The following is a 21,100-nucleotide window of genomic DNA, read 5'->3' on the forward strand; positions in this document are numbered from 1 at the left end:
GTTTAAATACGTCACGTAACTGTGATTCAGGGACAAAGGCCACGTTCTCTCCTGGCCGATGAGAAGGCTGCCTCCGAACAGGACCATCAGTGGGTGAGCGTCCACCTAGGAACCAGGAGGTCACGGTTGGCTTCCCGGTCAGGGCACAGGCCCGGGTTGTGGGCTCGGTCCCCAGTGTGGGGTGTGCAGGAGGCAGCCGATCCATGAATCCCTCTCATCATTGATGCTTCTGTCTCTCTCTCTCCCTCTCCCGTCCCCTTTGAAATCAATAAAAATATTTTTTTTAAATAAATTAGAAGTGATTTTCCAACAGGTCCCTTATGTCCAGCCATGAAAACCAGGCCAACCACGGGTTGGTACTGCCTTTGGTAAACGTGGAGTTACACACGATGTGAGCCGGTGTTGTCCATGTGGGTGGCGAGGAGGGTTTGCAGAGACATCACAGGGAGAAGTGAGGTCCCTTTGTGCAGGGGGGAGGGCGAGCCCAAACCAGAAGCAGATAGAAGTGTATGGGGCCGGGAGGCTTAACAAGCGACTTTTCTTTGCCGGCGTGATTTATTGTAGCTGTGTTGCCATGGACACCCTCCCTCAAAGGGCTCAGACCTCAAACGTGGCCAGCCTTCCTTCCCTGGCCATCTCTGACCCAAGGCCAGCCAAAGGTCACGTATTCCTGCCCCGGGATTGAGGTGCACGGCTTAGAGCTCTGTGTCCCCGAGTTTGGGAAACCATTTCTTGCCTTCTCGTTGGAGACGGTTCCACGCTCCAGTTGTTTTCACAAAGATGATGGGAAGGCAGAGTGGGTCTCCCAGCTCACGCGGAATATTTTCTTTGCTGGGGGAAAGTTCGCCTTTCAAACCAACAGGCGTGTTAAGATGGCCGATCCTGCCGCAGCTGCGGGTAAGGAAGGTATATAAATAGTCGGGTATTGGGGTGCTGGAGAGCCCTCGGGGATCCCGGGGAATCCCTTCAGCTCAGAGACGATGAGGGAGCCCAGAGAGTTCAGTGCAAGAGCCACATTTCTCCACAGCCACCCAGAAACCTCGCCTTTACGTAGTTTTAAAGTCAGGGCTTGTGAACTCTGAAGCTTATTGTGACTTAATTATTTAAATTGCCCCCCCTTTTTCGCTCGTCTTGTTTGCCCAGAAATCGCTTTCTTAAAAACCCAGTTGTGTTAGTCCTGAGAGTTGCCCCCCTCAGGCAGCCAGTGTTTCAAACACAATTCAGGGTTCGTAGGCCCAAGGGGTTCGTGCCATCTACACACGGACGTTGGTGGGAAACACACGCACTCCATTTGATATAGAAAATGTTCCGGAAAAATACAACTGACTCTTCTTAAAACCACACAAGCAGGAAAAAGTTATCACGCTATAGACAAAGATTATGAAAATTAGATATTTTATTTATAGCTTAACCACAAGAACAATTTTCTTGTTTTTTCTCTCCCCCACGAGTTGTAAATACATACTAGAATAAACTCTGTAGAATATACAAAAAAATACATAACTTTCCCATGAACAGTTTCTTTATAATAAATAGACGGGGACGCGCGTGTGGCTGATCCCCGCGGAGCTCCGCGCCGGCTTCAGTTCTCAGTCTGTTGATTTATGTTTAATCTCCTGAAAGAGCGGGGAGTTCCCTCGCCCCTCAAAGGTCGCGATAAACAATGCGCGAAGTGATGCCCCGCTTTCGCTTTTCCTCCACGTTTTTTTTCCCTGTCGATGGAGAGTTCAGCCCAGATTTCCACGCTCGCATTCAGGCGGCACAAAGCCGACAAATTATACAATGACTTCTAACCTGGCCCTCCAACAAAACAGCGTCTTCCCGAGACATCGTAGGAGACAGATGGCAACGTGGGGACGCAGGAGGAAGGACGGACAATGGCGCTGCGACGAATCCGGGCCGCGGAACAAAGTGCGCGTCAGGGGCGAGTTTGGTTTGACGGGTGAGGTTCCCACGGCCCGCGGCGCGCTGGGAAGGCGGCAGGTGCCGGGCCCGCGGGCCGTGGGGCACCGTGAGCAGCGCGTCGCTCCGAGGCCTGGGCGCTGCTCCCTCCTCGACATTAGCATCTCTAAGCCGACGCCGCGGCGGGACCGGGAACAAACCGCGTCCCCGGACTGCGGAGTCCTCGGCGCGCGGGGATGGGAGGGGGTCACGCCCGCCACAGCCGCCTCCTCCCCGCGCCTTCCCGGCCCTGAGACGCGCCCCTCCCCGCACCCGCCAGCCCCGGACTTGGGCGCCGTCTCCGCTTCAGTCACTCAGAGCCCATCTGAACAGAGGACGTCCCTCACCAGGGGCACCGACCAGCCGGACGGACGTCTGTGTCCGCCCAGGACTCAAGCGGGTCTCCAGGGCCGGGAAGTGGGGCGGGGAGGGCGCTGCGTGGCGGCGGGGTTTGCCCCGGGAGCGAGGCCGGGCGCGCGGCCTAAGCGCACCCCCCGATCGCGGGGCGGCGGGGCGCGCAGCGGCGCTTGTCGGGCGGCGCCGGCGGCCAGCAGTCCCGGTCCGAGCCGGCGGGGCTGGCGGGGGAGAAGGCGCAGCCGCACGGGGAGGTGGAAGCGGACGGCGCGGAGGAGGGCGGCGCGGGGCTGTCGGTGCCGCTCCACGTGGACGCGGGCGACGGGCTGTCCCCCACGCTGCCCAGGGCGCCGGCCGGGCTCGGCAGCGCGGGCTCGGGGCGCAGCGGGCCGGGCAGGGCCCCCCCGCAGTGGTCGGCCAGGCGCAGCGTCTCCGTGAGCGCCCAGATGTAGTTGTGCGCGAAGCGCAGCGTCTCGATCTTGGTGAGCTTGGCGTCCTCGGGGAACGTGGGCAGCACCTCGCGCAGCGCGTCCAGCGCCGCGTTCAGGTTGTGCATGCGGTTGCGCTCGCGGTTGTTGGCCTTCAGCCGGCGCGTCTTCTGGAGCCGCTGCGCCGTCTCGGCGGTCCGGGCGCCGCGGGGAGCGGCCCGCGCCCGGGAGGGACGCCGCCGGCACTCGTGGCCCAGGCCCGGCAGCCGCGCCCCCGGGGCGGCCCCGCGCGGCCGACGTGCCCCGCCCGGCGCGCCCGGCTCCCCGCGGTCCTCGTCCGCGCTGGACCGAGGCGGGGTCCGTGCCGCCGCCGGGGAGGCCGCGCCCCACAGCGCCGGCGCGTCCGCCTCCTCTTTCATCTCCGGAGCCTCGGACTTGACGACCGTCCTGCGGGAGGAGCGGGGAGGGGACACCGAGCTGTCGGTTACGCGGAAGCAGCGGCACGTGCGTGGGGCCCCGGGACGCGCGCCCGAGAGAAGCCCAGCTGGGGGGGGACCCCCGCGCCCCGCCGGGCCCCGCGTCCGCCCGGGAGGAGGCAGAGGCCCAGGGCGTGTGCGCGCGGAGCCGCCCTCCGAGCCGGTCACTTACTCGGCTGCTTCTCCAGCGCGTGCGGCGCGGGCGGGTCCCGTGCGTGCGCTCGGGGTGCGTGTCCGTCTGTCACTCAGCCCCCGCCCGGCACGCGACCCCCGGGCACTCCAGTTAAAGCGAAGCGGCTTGGGGTTCAGTGGCTGCGTGTCTGGCACACGACTCTCCTTAAAACCCCTTATATACCCCCCGGGAAACAATCGGATCGCCCCGGCCCCCTCCCCTCTCCCCTCTCCCCCCTCCCGCCCTCCCGCTCCTCCTTTCACTGCTTCGTCCTCATTCAGTCCTTTCTCCCCGCGCCCCTCCCCTCCCCCGCGGGCCATCGATCCTCCTCTCCCACCCCGCACCCCTCCGTCTAATCAGCATAAAATGGTTCCGGAGCCCCTGCCCGAGCTCCCGGCTGCGGCGGGTCCGCTTGGGGACTCGGGGTCGCCACCGCCTTGCGCCCTGATTGGCGCTCGCGCTCGGCCGGAGCGTGCCGCTAATTTATTAATGAATGGGGGGCGCGGGCGCAGCTGGCCAATCCCGGCGCCCGGACCTCGGGAGGCCCGCGAGCCACGCGCGCTGAGCCCGCTCCCTTTCAGCGGCTCCGCGGGGGCCGGGCCCGGGGGCAGCGGGACTCCCCCACCCCCAGGCGAGGGTCCGCACCCCGAGAGAGCGGTCGGTCCTGGTGCCGCTGGGCCCTCCGGGCAGGGCCTCCTGGGAGCCGTTTCAAGCGCATCACTCGGTTAAGGGAGGAGCGGGGTCTGGGTAGCGCGTCGTGGGAATGTGGGGCGTGCTGTGGGAACCGGGGGCGCGCTGTGGGAATGGGGGGCGCGCTGTGGGAACGGGGGCGCGCTGTGGGAACGTGGGGCGCGCTGTGGGAACAGGGGGCGCGCTGTGGGAATGGGGGGCGCGCTGTGGGAACGGGGGCGCGCTGTGGGAACAGGGGGCGCGCTGTGGGAACGGGGGCGCGCTGTGGGAACGTGGGGCGCGCTGTGGGAACGGGGGCGCGCTGTGGGAACGTGGGGCGCGCTGTGGAAACGGGGGCGCGCTGTGGGTTCGTGGGGGCAGCGCTCCTCGGAGACCAGCGCCAGAGGGTGGAGGACAGACGTGGCAGGATTCACAGGCGCCTCCGAGGGGTCCTGGAGAGGGGCGCGCGGAGGGGCTCTCTCAGGACGTGTGACAAACAGGCTCCAGCCACGACACGGACCCTTTTTTAGGGCGACCTCAGTAGACGGCTGGGGGGACAGCAGGAGGCAGCAGCGGAGCCCAGGAGCCACCGGCTTGCCTCACCGCCCGAAAGCGCAGGGCCTGCGCTGACATTTCCGCGCTGGGGGCGTTGTGGCCCGTCCTCCCCCCGGCTTTTCACTCGGAAAAAAGGGCTCAAGGGCGCAGGGACCCGGGGAACTTGTCTGGAATCGCTCGGCAGCGCCCACCCGCTTGTCGAAGGGGCTGACTTGGAGGGAAGAAGCCAGGGGGCCCGGAGGAGGGGAGGGTGCGGGGGTGGGAGACGCGCCGGGCGGGGCGGGGAGGGGCGCAGCTCGCCCGCAGCCCCTGAGGCGCCTCTGCAAACTAAGCGGAGGCCGAGCACCTGACGTTGGGGTTGAGAAGTGTCGGGTGGGCTCTGCAGGCGCTGGAGACAGGTGCGCGCTGGAAGGAGATGAAAGAGGTTTGATTTGCGTGGCGTTTTGCGTGGCGTCTCCTGCGGGGAGGCAACAGCAGGAGTGGAAGGGGCAAAAAGTGAAGGCTGGAGTCACCCAAAGCAGATCACCAGGCTTCCTTCTGTCTGTTTTAAAATATATGTTTTGTTGATTTCAGAGAGGAAGGGAAGGGGGGGGGAGAGAGAGAGAGAGAGAGAGAGAGAGAAACATCAATGATGAGAGAGAATCATGGATATGCCGCCTCCTGCACGCCCCACACTGGGGATCGAACCTGCAACCCAGGCCTGTGCCCTGACCAGGAATCAGACCGGTGACCTCCTGGATCAGAGGTCGACGCTCAACCACTGAGCCACGCCGGCCGGGCCCTTCTGTCTCGAAATCCTGTGAGAACTGCCGCGATGCTCCACTTAGCTCAATATTTGTGTTTTGCGTCTCCCCCACCTTTTAAAACAAACCCGCTCCGTTTAAAAGCGTTGTTTTCCCACTTCCCTCTGAACCCGTTCAGAACAGCTGGGTTTCATTGGTCCGCACGCAGGGCAGGAATTTAAACAGGAAGGAGAGACGCGTCCCGTGTCCTCGGTCTCTGAGTGGCAGCGTCCACCTCGCTCCCTTCTCTGGGTCTCCGTCTGCACCCTGAGCCGTGAGTCAGAACTTCACAAAAGACTCGGATCCAGGGCGAGACCAGACAGGGTGCGACACCAGAGGCTCGCGGTGTCAGCACTGACTTCACAGGCGGAGACCCCTCTGGACAGTCCCCCGCCCTTAAAACAAACAAACAAACAAAAACCTCCACCATCTTGGCGGCCGGGTACAGATGGAAGAAGGGATGCCTGGGATTGCGCAGGCCTTTGGTGATTTGAATGAAACAGGAGAAAGCGAGGTTGTGAGGACAGGCGGGACGAACCTTGCACATCTGCCTCTCCCCGCAGCACGGAGACCCCGTGCGCGAGCACCTGTGGGGGCAGGTGGTGTGAGCCTTAGGGTCGGTGGGAAGTGTCCTGCGGACCTCGGCCAACCACAGAGGCAGAGGCAGAGGCGGAGCTGGTCAGAGGCTGGGGCCCCAGAACACAAGGGACCTTTAGTTGACTGTTAACGGTATTGGGGCCTGCCCGCCCCCCACCGGTTTTTATCGTCTCCCGGGATTTTATGTCTTTATGGCGCCCTGGAAGGTCCGCGCTGTCCCTCTGAGGTTAATGATGCACAGCTAAGTGCGTCCCGCAACGAGCAGGGAAGGATTGTTGGGTCAATCGCACGCTTCTGATCTGAGATTTCCTTCGAATGGGACAAGCAAGCCAAGGAGCGCAAGATTTCCAACTGTGACATGAATCGCTCTCTGTAAATATAAAGCTATGGTGGAGCTGAGACGTTACTTTAACAACAAGGCCTTGTCGCCGGTGGCCGCAGGGACGCCTGAGGTTACCTGCAAAGGGCAGGCCTCTGAGGAACCCCCCCACCCCCCCAGACCACCTCCAATATGAGTCTAAGATTGTGGTTCTGTGTGGTGCGGCTTTTAGGAGGAGGATCACCGCTGATGCCAGGACGCTTCCTGGAAAACTTCCGCCTGTGAAGAATATTGTTTTATAGGAAAGACACTGCCAGGAACCGTGTTAGACCCTGGTGCCCCCGGGAGCCCGCCAGGCACCCAGCCCCGGAATTCTGTGATCGTCGGCCATTCGCTGGGCTTTGCAGAAAGAAAGCGACTGGATTGCGGCCCCATTAGCAGGACGTGACCAGCGCCGTGTCCTGAGCCCGACTGTCCAGGCCTCTAAGTGAAGTGAATTCAAGAGGCACTTGTGTGGTCCCCAGATTGTCCGGACGCAGCGGGGCTGAACCGGGGGAGGCAGGGCGGGCCGGCCGCAGCCAGGGCGGTGACCAGGGCGCGCTGTCCACCGCGTGACCTGTCCCGAGGGGTCAAACTGCTCATCCCCAGCCCCTCGAACGCCGCACTCCCCCTTTAAGGGAACAAAGGCTGGGGCGGGCGACCAGGACACACTGATTTACACCCGGGGCTCCGGGAGGGGCGCGCGGGGCGGCGAGGGCGCCTTGTAAAGTCTTTGTTGCTCTGAGGAGCCGGACTCCACGGGCGACCTGGCCTGCGGGTGGGTGTTGCCACGGGGCCACCGGGACATCGCGCCCCACTTCACCTCACAAATGGCCAAGGAATCGTCCCCGCAACAGGCTGGCTGGTGCAGGGGGAGGGGGCGGGGGTTACCCAGAAAGTCCTGTTGTCTCCAGCCCCAAACCTGTAGGATGTGCCCACCCGGGGCTTCGGGCCTGAGTTCTGGCCCCGTGGAGGGAGCGGGGGAGGGGTGGAGGGGTGGAGGGAGGGGGAGCAGAGGGGAAGGAGGGGTGCAGAGGGAAGGGAGGGCGCAGAGGGGAGAGGGGCGCAGAGGGGAGGGAGGGGCGCAGCGGGGAGGAGGTGCAGGGGAGGCACAGAGGCGGAGGTGGAGGTGGTGGCTGGGCGAGTAGCCCGCCCTTGCGCTGTGCCCGCTGGTGCCCCCCCCCACACGTGGCGACCTGGCCCTCAGGTGACAGGGGAGCTGGGACAGGAGCCCCCTCTGCCCGCGGAGGACACCGCCCCAGGGACCGGGAGGGACAGACCAGGGCCCGGAGACAAACACGATTAGCGCCCGGCCCAGCGACAAAGCCGAGGATTTGGGGACCTTAATCCCAAGTAATCCCTCCCTCCGGGCCCGTAGGGACCGCGCACTGGCCTCTGCGGTTCACCCGGCACCCGGCGGGGGGGTGGGGGGTGGGGAATCTCCCTGAGTCAGAAGCCCCGTGGGCACCGTCCCCTTTGCGCCGCGACAGGACAGCCGCCCCTCGTGTCCCCGCCCGGGGCCCCTCCGCGCCTCCTCCCCAGGACCTGCCTGTGCGCTCTCGGCGACCGGTGACAGTGCGCGGTCCGCGGGGAGAGGCCCTTCGGAGCGGCCTGTCCGGGGATGTCCCGCGTCCCCACAGGTGACATCGCGGTGGACACGCGGGACCGTCCACGGAGGAGGCTGTGTGCCCCCCCCTCGGGGACAGGACGCCGGTCACTAGGCCTGACCCGCGGCCCCGATGGGCACCCCCCACCGGAATGGGCGCAGCGGCCGCCACCCACCCGGGAGCCCATGCGCGATGGTGGCAGAGAACCGAGCGCCGAGAGACGGTGACGGTGACACGGGCAGAGGCGGAGACAGGGCGGCTGAGTCCCGACAGGGCAGGCGCGCTTCCCTTGCGCGGTCCAAAGTGGTGACTGGGTCCTGGACATTGGGGCGCCTGGCAGCTGATCGCGTCGTCCTGTCGCCCCCAAATGCCAGCGCCTGTGCGGGGGAGGCCTAGGCAGTGGGGGTGCAGGAGCAGACGCCATGCTCCATCGGCGAGATGATGCCATCGCTGGCGTCACAATTGTTAGAGTGATGACGCAATTGCTGACATCAAGGGCTGACGTCACATTCTCGCGTGCCCAGCGCCGGCGTGGGGGGCGGCGTGTCCCCATGGCGTTTCCTCCCCGAGAAGGCGGCGGAGCCCACGGGAGGTGGCGGGAGGCGGTCCCGGGCCTGGAGGCTTTGTCCGGAGGCGGTCGCTCCCTCCTGTGTCGCCGGAGCGCCCGGCGGCCCCACGAACCAGGGCCTCCAGGTGGGCCTTCCCCTGGGCTCCGCACACCAGGACGCCCGTGGCGAGAGTCCGCAGCCCAATACCCGGACCCCCAGCTCTGGCGGGTCTATGGCCAGGCGGCCCAGCCCAGACCTTTGCCCTGAGGGGTTGCCCTTGGCCCAGGAAGGTGCCCAGGCACTGGTGGGCAGAGGCGCAGACGCGGGCTCCGGGGTGTCTGCCACCGGCCTGGCATTTCTGTTCTCCGAAGAGGCAGGCAACACGCGCCTCCGCGTGACGTCATGCAGGCAACGCCCATCTCAGCGTGATGTCATGCGTGTCAGATGCAGGGCCTGCAGAGCGCCTGCTGTTGGTCGCCTTAGGCGCTGCCCCCTGAACCCAGACGCCACCCCTCGCCCCCCCGCCCCCCGTTTCCATCGCTTTCCCCCGAAATTTACTGTCCCCCGCGTTCTCAGGCAAATTGTGTTTTTCTTTCTTTTTCTTTTTTTACTGATGTCAGAGAGGAAGGGAGAGGGAGAGAGAGAAACATCAATGATGAGAGAGAATCAGGGTCTGCTGCCTCCTACACGCCCCGCACTGGGGATGGAGCCTGCAACCCGGGTGCATGCCCTTGACCGGCATCCAACCGGCACCCTTGGTCCACAGGCCGGCGCACTATCCACTGAGCCACCGGCCAGCGCCAAATTGTGCTTTTCTGAGTCAGAGGTAACTTGAGGTTTGACGGCAGCACGTGGCCGTGGCCGGTGAGGCTCTGAGCCGCGCACTTCCCAGCGCGGGGAACCTGGTGTGCATTTCCTGTGCCTTCGAGGCCGGGCTCAAGGGGAGGAGGTGGGGCAACGCATGCTTCGCTTCTCGTGTCCCCAGGGTTTTTGTGTTTTTAATCCTCACTGGAGGATATGTTCCCATCGATTTCTAGAGAGAGTGGAAGAGAGGGAAAAATAGAAACACATCGACCAGGACCCGGGCTGGGGAGACGCCTGCACCGAAAGTCCTGCCCTTGACCGGAATCGAACCCAGAACCCTGGGTCCATAGGCCGACACTCGACCCACTGAGCCACACCGACTAGGGCCCGGGGTTTTCATTTTTGAAGACCTGAGAGTTCATTCTCTCTTGAAAGAAATGGAGTCATCTCACAATGTAATATTGTGCAGATAAATCAAGACATGTTTTCATGTTAAGAAATTCTGGGAAAACAAAATGCGGTAAGGAAAGAAACAAACCTCCATGTCACTATTAACTCAACCTGAACGCCGGCTACTGTCCTAAGCAGAACGAAGCCTTCCCCTGCCCTTAAAACACTCCCCAGCGGCGGAGAAAACGCCGTGTCGATTTGCATCGTCTGGCCGCCTGCAGCCGTGTCTACAGATTATGAATGACACGGACTGAGACCAGCCTGTTTCTCAGGATGAGTCACTGGAGGCCTCGGGGAGTCACTTGGGGGCTAAGTTCCTTTTGTCCGGCGATGTTCCGCGGCCCCACAGGTGACATCGCGGTGGACACGCCCATTCTTGTGGGCTGCTCCCGAAGAATCACACTGTATGTTTTTTAAAAATATATTTATATTGATTTCCGAGCGGGAGAGGGAGAGAGCGATAGACACATAAATGAGAGAATCATGGATCAGCTGCCTCCTGCACGCCCCCTACTGGGGATTAAGCCCACAACCTGGGCATGTGCTCTGACCAGAATGGAACCCGGGACCCTTCAGTCTACAGGCCGGAGCTCTCTCCACTGAGCCACACCAGCCAGGCCGCACTGTATTTTACTTTCTTGTCTGAATCTTCCTTTGGCCGCAGCCTCGTGAAATGGCATCGACAATGCTTACTTCCGCATTCGGATGCTTGGAGACAGTCATTGTCCCACGCAAGCTAAGTGAGGAGTAGCGTCTAATTAAAACCACAGCCTCCCGCATCCCAAAAGCTCAGCGCTTTCCCCTCCCCAGAAAATGGGATGAAGGAAAACTCGCCACAAGAATTCTCAGCCAATAATCACCACACAGTCGGAGAGGAAGTCAGTCACGCCCGGGTCCAGGCCTCGCGAGGGAGAATCCCCGGCTCCCATCGGCTCGCTGGCCACCCGGACTCTACCTCGGTGCCTGGGAGGAAGGGAATCCGGACGCGGCCACGGTGGCCTCATCCCCGGGCACAGGCAGCAGTCAGGTGGCCGGCCGCTCACACTGGGCCACGTGCCCTCACAAGCCCGTCCCTGAAGGAGTCATTCCTGTGCAGTTTTTCTCCAGAGGCTCAGGCTGCAGGATGGCCGGCGGCGGCGCCTGGAGCGCTCTCTCCAAGGTAACCTGCGCGATTCCTGATGAAAACAGGAAGCAGGGACGCTTGTGTGGAGGGAAGCAGACGCAGGGCAGGCGCTGAGCCAGGGCGGGGCCCGCGGGGAGCCGTCCAGTTCGTTCAGTCCTCACAGATGAGGAAACCACAGCCCGGGTCGGCGCCGGCCGAGGTCGGGGTCCTGCTGGCATTCCTGCCCGGACGTGCGGTCCCAAGCCCGGGCCCTTCCCTTGAGCAGCGCATGCACCCTTCTGAAAAGACTCCGTGCAGAGGCCCCTCCGTGCAGAGGCCACGATTGTTCCCTGAGACACAGACATCAGCCCGATGTAAGCGCCCGTGCTTCTCTCTCATGCAACCACGAACACCAACCGAACGTACACGAACACAAACACAGCTGCGTGCAAAGGTGATTCCATCCAAACTGGTATTGACTTGACGGTAAATCACGTGCGCACACACAGGCACATCTGTTCTAAACTCCCGGAGACGCTCACCACACAAATCCACGGGACCTGCCACTGCGGCCGTCAAGCCTGGGTGCCTCTCCGGTCACGGGGTACGGTGTGACGACGGCCAGCGCTGTGCTGTCGGAGGCTGGGAAACCTAGTGTCACTGGCTGCCATCAAGTGCCAACAAATGACGTGCATCATATTAAGTTGCCTTTGTTTCCTTCTTTTTGGCTTTTAAGTCACTACTTTCAATCGTGATCAGAAACGTTAAGTGCAAACGGCACGAATATCTCACGTGACCAGTGGCCGTGGAGACCCCGTGTCCTCGCAGACACCTGTGCTCGGACCCACGGCTCCACACAGGCTGGGAACACCCTGAAATGATGGAAATACCTCACCCGAGTCCAAGACAGTCAAGGAAATGGGTTTCTCCTGACAGGACTGAAGGGGGCCCCTCTGAGGGGCCTACACATACACTCACACACCCACACACACTCACCTACACATACACTCACAGACACCTACACACACCTACACACGCTCACCTACACACACACACACACACCACCTATACATACACTCACACACTCACCTACACACACTCACCTACACACACACCCACACACCCACACACCTACACATACACACACACACTCACCTACACACACACTCACCTACACACCTACACATACACACACACACTCACCTACACACGCTCACCTACACACCCACACAACACTCACCTACACACACAACACTCACCTATACATATACTCACCTACACACGCTCACCTACACACACACATCTACACACCCACACAACACTCACCTACACATACACTCACACACACACACCTACACACGCTCACCTACACATCCACACAACTCACCTACACATACACACACACACACTCACCTACACACACCTACACACGCTCACCTACACACACCCACACATACACTCACACACACTCACCTACACACGCTCACCTACACACACACCCACACACCCACACAACACTCACCTACACATACACTCACACACACACTCACCTACACACGCTCACCTACACACACACCCACACACCACCTATACACAGACTCACTCACCTACACACGCTCACCTACACACACTCACCTACACACCTAGACATACACACACACACCTACACACGCTCACCTACACACACACCTACACACCCACACAACACTCACCTACACATACACTCACACACACACACCTACACACGCTCACCTACACACCCACACAACACTCACCTACACACCCCCACACACATCCACACAACACTCACCTACACATACACACACACACACACTCACCTACACACACCTACACACGCTCACCTACACACACCCCCACACACCACCCATACATACACACACACACACTCACCTACACACACACCCACACACCCACACAACACTCACCTACACATACACACACACACACCTACACACGCTCACCTACACACACCTACACACCCACACAACACTCACCTACACATACACTCACACACACACACTCACCTACACACGCTCACCTACACATACACACACACACTCCCCTACACACCCACACAACACTCACCTACATATACACAAACACACACACAACACACTCACCTACACACCCACACAATGCTCACCTACACACACACACACACACAAACACTCACCTACACACACACTCACCTACACACCCACACAACACTCACCTACACACACAACACTCACCTACACACGCTCACCTACACACACTCACCTACACACCCACACAACACTCACCTACACACACACACACCTACACTCACACACACACACTTACCTACACACACCCAACACTCACCTACACATACACTCACCTACACTCACACGCATACACACACCTACACATACACTCATCTACATACATACACACACACCTACACATACACTCACATACACACAGCGATGAGAAGGCCCTTTCCCTATGGATGGCTCCCAGCTATCAGCGGGGCACCTGTTGCCCAAGGGGAGGCGACAGCTCTCCTCTCACCAGGAGTGGTCAGCACCCAGTTCTGACGATGAGATGGGAGAGAAGTGGTCTACACAATTGCAGTCTTTTGTTTGTTTTTAAAATTAAATATATTGGGGTGACATTGGTTAGACATCAGTCAGTTTCAACTGGACATTTCTATGATACATGATCTGTATATTGCATGGTGTGCCCACCACCCGGTCAGATCATCTGTCACCATATAGTTGGTCCCTTCCCCTCTCCATCCCTAGCTCCTTCCCTCTGGTAATCACCACACTGTTGTCTGTGTCTGGTCACACACATACACTCACCTACACACACACACACACACACACACACTCACCTACACACACACACACACACTCACCTACACACACACACGCTCACCTACACACACGCTCACCAACACACACACTCACCTACACACGCTCACCAACACACAATTATCTACACACTCACCTACACACACACACATACACACACACTCACCTACACATACACTCATCTACACTCACACACTCACCTACACGCACTCATCTACACATACACTCACCCACACTCACTCACCTACACATACTCACACCTACACACACACACCCCTACACACACACTCACCTACACATACACTCAGTCACATACTCACCTAAACTCACGTATACACTCACACACACACACTCACCTACACATACACTCACACCTACACATACACTCAGTCACATACTCACCTACACTCACATATACACTCACCTACACATACACAGCCAACACACACACTCATCTATATACACACATACTCACCTACACATGCACTCAGTCACATACACATACTCTCTTACACTCACATACACTTACCTACACATACACAGCCTACACACACACACACACACACTCACACACACCTTCATTTACTGGGAAATTGAACCAGATTTGCCTGGTTAGAAAGAAAAATAGTAAGGAAAATCAATAATTAAGACTAACAGAAGAGCTTAAAAATGCCAACCTCACTAGCGGTTCAGGGTAAGAGGAGCTCGGAGGTGGCAGAGGCCGTTGGTTGGTTCCTTTCCTTTATAATGAAGTCGTGCTAACATAAACCAAAAACACTACTGGAACAAGAATACACGTCACTCGTGACTAGCTATAAAGCAGGCATTTCAAATCAGCGTTGAGCTAACGCTTTTAGAACAATTATTTAATTTTCAGGATCCAATATCTGTCAAGTAAATCACCAATTTCCGTTTAATTCTTGTTTAATGTGGAAGATTGAGTCAGCGCCCAGCTATTCCCAGCTGCCGTTACGTTGGGGCAGGGCAGGGGCACGGGCTGTGCATCTCCAGCTCGCTCTTCTGTTCCAACAGTGAAGACCAGAGCTGGCGCTTCCTCGTGAGTTTAGGTTCCACCGCAGAGTTTAGCGGATTTTTCACAAGTGACTCCAAGGCTGAAATGTCTGTTCATGAGGAGAGGTTGGCTGAGAGCCGAGAAACATATTTTCTAACCAACTACTGATGTGAAGGAATCACCAGCTTAGCTATTAACACATTTCTGTTAACAACCAGTTTTTCCTGCACTAACTGGCAAACTGGGTGTTCTAACAGGAAACGCAGACCTCCACACGCCTCCAGGGGAAGTCAGTCCTGCCATTTCTGCAGCGAAGCACTTCCCAGGAGGACATGTAGCTGTGCCAGTAGACAGACGGGCCGGCTGTGAGGGGGGCTGCGGAGTGTTGGCTGCTCGGAGGCCCAGGCGTGGGGCTGCGCGCTCACCTCCAGGTGCAGGCGGCGGGCGAGCTGCCAGCTGGCCTGGGTCCCAGCCCCGCGCTACTCTCCTGGCAGGTCAGGCGGGTCCCGCTCCGATGTCTCTGACCCTTGGCCTCAGCGGTTACAACGGGAAAGTGCTGTCCTCCACCCTCGGGGAGAAGGCCTGGCCCCCACACCCTCTCCGGCTTGCCCGCTCACCCACACATTCACCTCGGCCTCTTCCCTGCAGGCCTGACATGGCCACAAGCGCTCAGCCCAGAAGTGACCCTGCGCCATCAACGCTGTTCTGTTGATAGGGCTTGAGAACACCTGGTTACGCTGGAACTCACTTACGGAATTTCACAGGAGCGCCCCCCGCCACTGCAGCGTCGGTTCCGATGGCCAGGACCTGAGACTCCAGGTGCCCACCGACAGGTGAGTGAATAAAGATGCGCATATACATCATATATGTGCACACACACAACGGACCATCACTCAGCCACAGAACAGAATGAAATCTTGCCATTTGCGACATGGACCGTGAGGGCATTATATGAAGTGACATAAGTCAGAGAAAGACAAATCCGTCTGACCTCACTTACATGTGGAACCGAAAATAAACAAACAAAAACAAGGACACAAAGAATAGGCTGGTGGTGGCCAGGGCTGGGGTAGACATGGGTGAAGGGAAGGGGTCAAAGGGTAAAAAGAAAAGTAAAACAACACCTGAACGCCAACTGTCAACTTATCAAAAAAGAAAAAAAGGTTTGGCTTTCAAGAAAAGTGTGTATATACTAGTCAGTTACGATGGCCAGGACGGTAAACAGAAAGCAAAGTATGTAATTGTAAGACAGAGCCACGCCCAGGCAAGAACAGTCCTGCCCGCCTCTGAGCCCCTCTGTACGTAACACCTGTACCCACTATGTTCTCGGCAAAAACATCACTGAAGGGACGGGAGTCCTTTACCAACATCAGCGTGTTCGTACGCAAAGGTGTCGTCTCGCAGTGACTGCGAGTGTTTGACGCTCAGAGCTGACGCCTGGGAAGGCGGAGGGTCAGGAACTGAGGACGATGACGGGGCGCCCCTGCCCCCCGCCGTGTGGGGCCCAAACCTCAGCCTGATGCCGACCAGAAAGCGGGCGGCGACCCCTCTGGGTGCAGCTGCCTCTTTGGAACCAGGAGGGAGGCGGGGCCCGGCTACTCAGGGGACATTTCGAGGTGTCACAACGTGCGCAAGTACCACTGGTACCTAGAGGCAGAGGCAGAGGTGCTGCGACGCCTCCCGAGGCCCAGGGCAGCTGCCAGAGCTCTCCGCCCGGCGTCAGGCAGGACACAGCACCCGCTCCACCCGCTCACGCCTCCCCTCTTCTTGGAAACGGGCGATGGGAGGCGCGGGGTGAACTGTGGGCAGCACCACCAGTGTCATCAGACGGACTCGGCCATAAAGCTGCACCTGAGAAGGGGCTCAAAGTCATCGATGCAGGTGTGGCCAGGGGTTCCCGGGGCGGGGCCCTCAGGCTGCTCCTGTGATGCCACAGAACCACCCCCCCACACACACACACACACACAATATGCAGCCTCAAATCTGAACTGTCCAGGCTCCGCTTGGAAAAAAACTACTTGAGACCCCAGGTGCTCCGGCCGGCGAAGAATGGACTCAAAGTTAAGAAATACACTGGGGAGGGGGTCTGGGCAGCAGAGCTCGGACCTGGGATACACGAGTCCAGAGGCCAGCCTGTGGGACAGGGGCTGTGCAGTCACCCGTCTGCTTGGACGAGGAGGGGTTATGAAACAAGTCTTGTTTGCCAGATTTAGTTTTCCCCAAACATAAAAGAAGAGTTCTATAGAAGTTGACTGGTCGCTTTTATTGCAAAGTAATCCAAGTAAGAAATTTCTGCATCTTTAACATCAACATTGAGCCCCAACACTGGCTCAGTGGTTCGTGTTGGCGCACAGACTGAAGGGTCACAGGTTCAAGGGCACGCACCTGGGTTGCAGGCTCTATCCCCGGCCTTGGGGTGCGTGCAGCAACCAATCGATGTGTCTCTCTCACATCCATGTTTCTCTCTCTCGTCTCTTCCCCTCGCTCCCACTCCCCTAAAAATCAATGGAAAACATACTCTTGGGTGAGGATTAACAAAAAATTAAAAAAATAGCCCTCGCCCGTGTGGCTCCATGGGTAGAGCGTTGGCCTGTGGACTGGGTTCGATTCTGTCATCGGCATGGACCTCAGTTGCAGGCTCAATCCCTGGCCCTGGTCAGGGCGCGTGCAGGAGGCAACCGACCGATGTGTCTCTCACACCCATGTTCCTCTCACTCGTCTCCCTTCCCCTTTCTCTAAAAGTCATGGAGCAAGTGATACTCTGGTGAGGATTAGCATAAGCAAGTAAATAAATAAATAAATAAGTAAGTAAGTAAAATGAACTCTGAGCGACTTGGGCCACAGACGTCTTTAAATCGGTACGGACATCACTGGCATAAGTACCATCCAGCCCTCGCCATTTTCCATGTAGGACTAGTCACTGTTCCCTTGTAATAGTGTCTAGAAACCATGGCAAACTGTTTCATTTACACACACACACACTCACTCACACACACATAGAACATAAGCACAGAAAAGGGTGGAGGCACCAAGTTAGCAATGGTGTTCTACAAGCAGATGAATTTCTGTAATAAATATTTTTAAAACCCATTATATACCATCTACACCAATAACTATTGGGCAAATAAATGCTGAGGGAAAGGCTAGAAGGAAGTGAACCCAAGGCAGCCACGCGCTCCTTCCTTACTGTCCACCCCGGGGACGCGCATGGCCCGGCCTGGCCGCTTCTCCTCGGGGACAGACACGCTGCATCGAGAGCCCTGCTTGCTGACCGCGTGGCAGGCGACGGTCAGGCTGGCGGAGCGTCACCCGGGCGGGTGCTGGCAGAACCAGGTCTGTGTTCTAACAGGTGAGCCTGAGATTCGCTCACTTCTGAAGCAACATCGAAAAGCCCTGAGGCTTCCCCTGCCCCGTGTAACACTTATTTTTTAAGCAAATTCTTAGAAAGCTTTTATTTAAGCTTTCCTATCCCCCTCAGCATCTTATCTTAGCCTAAGTAACGTGTGCTTTTGAAGAGTATTTACGGGCATCTACCTGATGTGACTGAAGTAGCCTGAGTCTTCTGTGAGGACGGGTTTGGGGGAATGAAAAGGCCCGTGGGCGCGAGGCGGGCCGGCGTCCCGGACACCGAGGCCCTGCACAGGCCCGTTCCCGGGCGAAGGAGACGCAGCTTCACGGCCGTCTCTCCCACTGGCTTTCTTCTGCTTTTCTCCCGCGAGTTCCTCCGCGCGCTCCTCCAGCAGCCGCCGCAGCCGCGGCTCGCACCGGCTGGCCTGCTGCAGCCCGTCCGCCCTGCCTGCAAGGACAGGGGAGGCAGGTGAGGCAGCCCCAGCCGCAGCCGCTCCCCACGGCAGGTGCTCTGCTCCCCACAGCCGGCCGAGCACCAACCCCGAGGCCGGGTCTCATTCCAAGGGCTCAGGTGACCCCCGTCCCGGCACCTTCGCGGCGCAGCGCCCACCTCGGCAACCCCTACCTTGGCAGTGCCCACCTCAGCAGCACCCACCTCGGCAGCACCCACCTCGGCAGCCCCTACCTTGGCAGTGCTGGATCACGCGGCCCCACAGCCGGCTCCTCCGCAGACAGGCCAGGTGCCCCACGATCAGCAGGTGCCGCCTCCCGCGGGTCAGGGCCACGTTCACGCGCTGCTCTGAGTCGATGAAGCCCACCTGCCTGGTGCGCACGCAGGACAGCACGACCACCTCCTTCTCGGCCCCCTGGAAGGCGTCCACGGTGGACACCTGCACGGCCGCGAGCTGCGGGCGGTCCAGGTCCACGGCCCCGAGCAGGTGGCACAGCTGTGGGGAGAGACGGGTCGCGCATGCAGGGGCCGCGGGGACGCGGCCGAGCCCTCCCAGTGCCCTTCACCGGAGTGGAAAGGCCGCTGTCTTCTGTGACGCGCACGGCTCTGCCGGGTTCTACGCACGTGCGCAACTAGGTGACAACATCCATCGTGAAACAACGAATAACGGTTCATCTATTGCGGGAGCTCATTTGAATATGCTAATTTAGGGTTGATTAACAATGAAAAGTACTAAAAAGTTAAAAATTAACAAAAATGTTATAAGTAACGGACTTATATGTACATGAATATCTGGTGTCCATTTTTATTTACTGGTAAAAGGTAATAAGGAGAGACAGTTTGGAAAACAGATCCAATCCCATCTGTCCCAAAACACAAAGCACACGCCGCACTTCCTGCCCTCTGATTTGTTTATTTGCATTTTTGCCCCAAGAGCTGTAAACGGAATTTCATTAAACCTTGTTAGGTTTACATTTAATTATACAGAAAAAAAGCCAGGCAGACAAAACTCAGAATGCTTCTTTCTGAATGCATTAATTATGGTCCCAAAAGGTTTTAAAGCACCCAGTCAAGCCCTTACAAATAGAACATCAAGCGCTGTGATAGGAAATGATAGCATCTGTACACGGGGGGGAGACGGGGCGGGGGGGGGACACAAACCTTGCCCAGCTGGGACTTGTACAGCGTTATCACCCCGATCATGGTGCCTGGGATTCCACCTGCAACCAGAGCTCGAATCAGCGTCAGGGTGAAAGCGGCTTCCGCCTCATTATGAAAGCTGTTGCCTCCTTCCATCTGGAACAAAAAACAGACCCAGAATTACATTTCCCGGAAAGGCGAGGAAGACGAGAACATGGCACCACACACCACAGAGAACAGGACGGGGCTGTGCTGGCCCCGCTGGACGGCACTCGCCTGCTCCTGCCCTGGGACGTTGTAGAAGCACAGGGTGGGCAGCCAGGCGAGCAGCGGGCCCCTCTCGGCCTCCGAGATGCCGTTCCTAAGGCCGCCTCCGTAAAACAGGTCGTTAGCCACAGCGGCGATGGCCGGGTGACAGCGGTACTGGGTTCTCAGCAGAACTGGCTTGTGACCCTAAGAAGTTTAAATGAGGAAAAGTAAGAACTTGAAACAGCACTTTTTCTTAAGGGAAAAAAAGGTATTTTAAAAGTCGGAAGTACTGCCGTATTGTGCTCTGACTACATGAATTAGAAACACAAGAGTAAATTGTTTAATTACTAAAACTATTCTCCTGGTAAATGACCACACACCACAAAATCATAAAATATTAAACTGTCAAACCTTAACTCATGATCTAACAGGCAGGGTGAGGAAACCTTCACCTGGACCTCCCCGCCCGCCATGACCCATCCCTTCGCCCAGCGGGTCCCCCTGCGGACACCGCCCGCCCACCAGTCAGTCAGCCTGGGACCCGATGGGCTGTCGGTGTCACGGGGCTTGTGTTCACGTCACCCCGTTTTCCTAACAAGGGCCCCAAAGCACAAGATGCCGGCCACCTGAAGATGCCAGAGGAGCCATACAGTGCGGGCGTGTGCAGGCACAGTGTGCGCAGGGCTCCTGTCGCAGCTGCAGGCCGCCCTGGGGTCCGGGCGTGCCCCTCGGGTAAGGGCGACCAGCATGGAACAGTACGGACACGTGCTACAATGTGGAGGGGCCTCCAGGACGTGCCGAGTGGAAGAAGCCAGACCCAGGAGGCACCCGTGTGTGGTTGGAGCTGCCTGGTGTGAGGGTGGTGAGTGTGAACACAGACAGAGCAGACGTGGGGGCCGGGCAGGAGGGAGGTGGGAGGCGGGAATGTGTTTGGGACCAGACAGGGCAGGGGGTGTAGTGACGACCACTTACGTTGCGGTGGCTAATTCTATGTTATGTGAACATCACCTCAGTTACAAGTAGATTAATGATTAACTTTTTACATTTTTAATGTAAAGTAGAGCTCTAAAACGGGGCATGGATAATAGATCATAGGTGTTTATTTTTATTTTAGAACAAAAGCTTTATACTTTCTTCCTACTAAATACACAAGAAAAAGGCTCATTTTATAAAGGAACACTTAAATCGTGGGGTTCTAC

General features: G+C 58.3%; 2 protein-coding genes across 2 annotated transcripts in view; both read right to left on the bottom strand.

Annotated features, from left to right (window-relative positions):
- Nucleotides 1–2,422: 2,422 nt before the first annotated feature.
- On the bottom strand, nt 2,423–4,673 carry NEUROG2 (neurogenin 2; the record flags this gene model as incomplete). The annotated part of the gene is made up of 2 exons (XM_081091294.1): nt 2,423–3,170; nt 4,639–4,673. The coding sequence occupies 2 exons, from the start codon at nt 4,671–4,673 to the stop codon at nt 2,423–2,425; spliced, it is 783 nt and encodes a 260-aa protein (XP_080947420.1).
- Nucleotides 4,674–16,432: 11,759 nt separating this feature from the next.
- Nucleotides 16,433–21,100, bottom strand: part of ZGRF1 (zinc finger GRF-type containing 1) — a gene marked incomplete at both ends in the record, with an annotated part of 50,821 nt that continues 46,153 nt past the window's right edge. Inside the window, 6 exons of the mRNA XM_081091295.1 lie at nt 16,433–16,512; nt 17,901–18,007; nt 18,248–18,509; nt 18,747–19,008; nt 19,674–19,808; nt 19,929–20,105. Of these exons, the coding sequence (XP_080947421.1) occupies nt 16,433–16,512; nt 17,901–18,007; nt 18,248–18,509; nt 18,747–19,008; nt 19,674–19,808; nt 19,929–20,105 (1,023 nt within the window). The remainder of the gene's footprint in view (nt 16,513–17,900; nt 18,008–18,247; nt 18,510–18,746; nt 19,009–19,673; nt 19,809–19,928; nt 20,106–21,100) is intronic.

The sequence above is a fragment of the Myotis nattereri genome, assembly GCF_964212035.1.
Source record: "Myotis nattereri genome assembly, chromosome: 5".
Classification (NCBI taxonomy): Eukaryota; Metazoa; Chordata; class Mammalia; order Chiroptera; family Vespertilionidae; genus Myotis; species Myotis nattereri.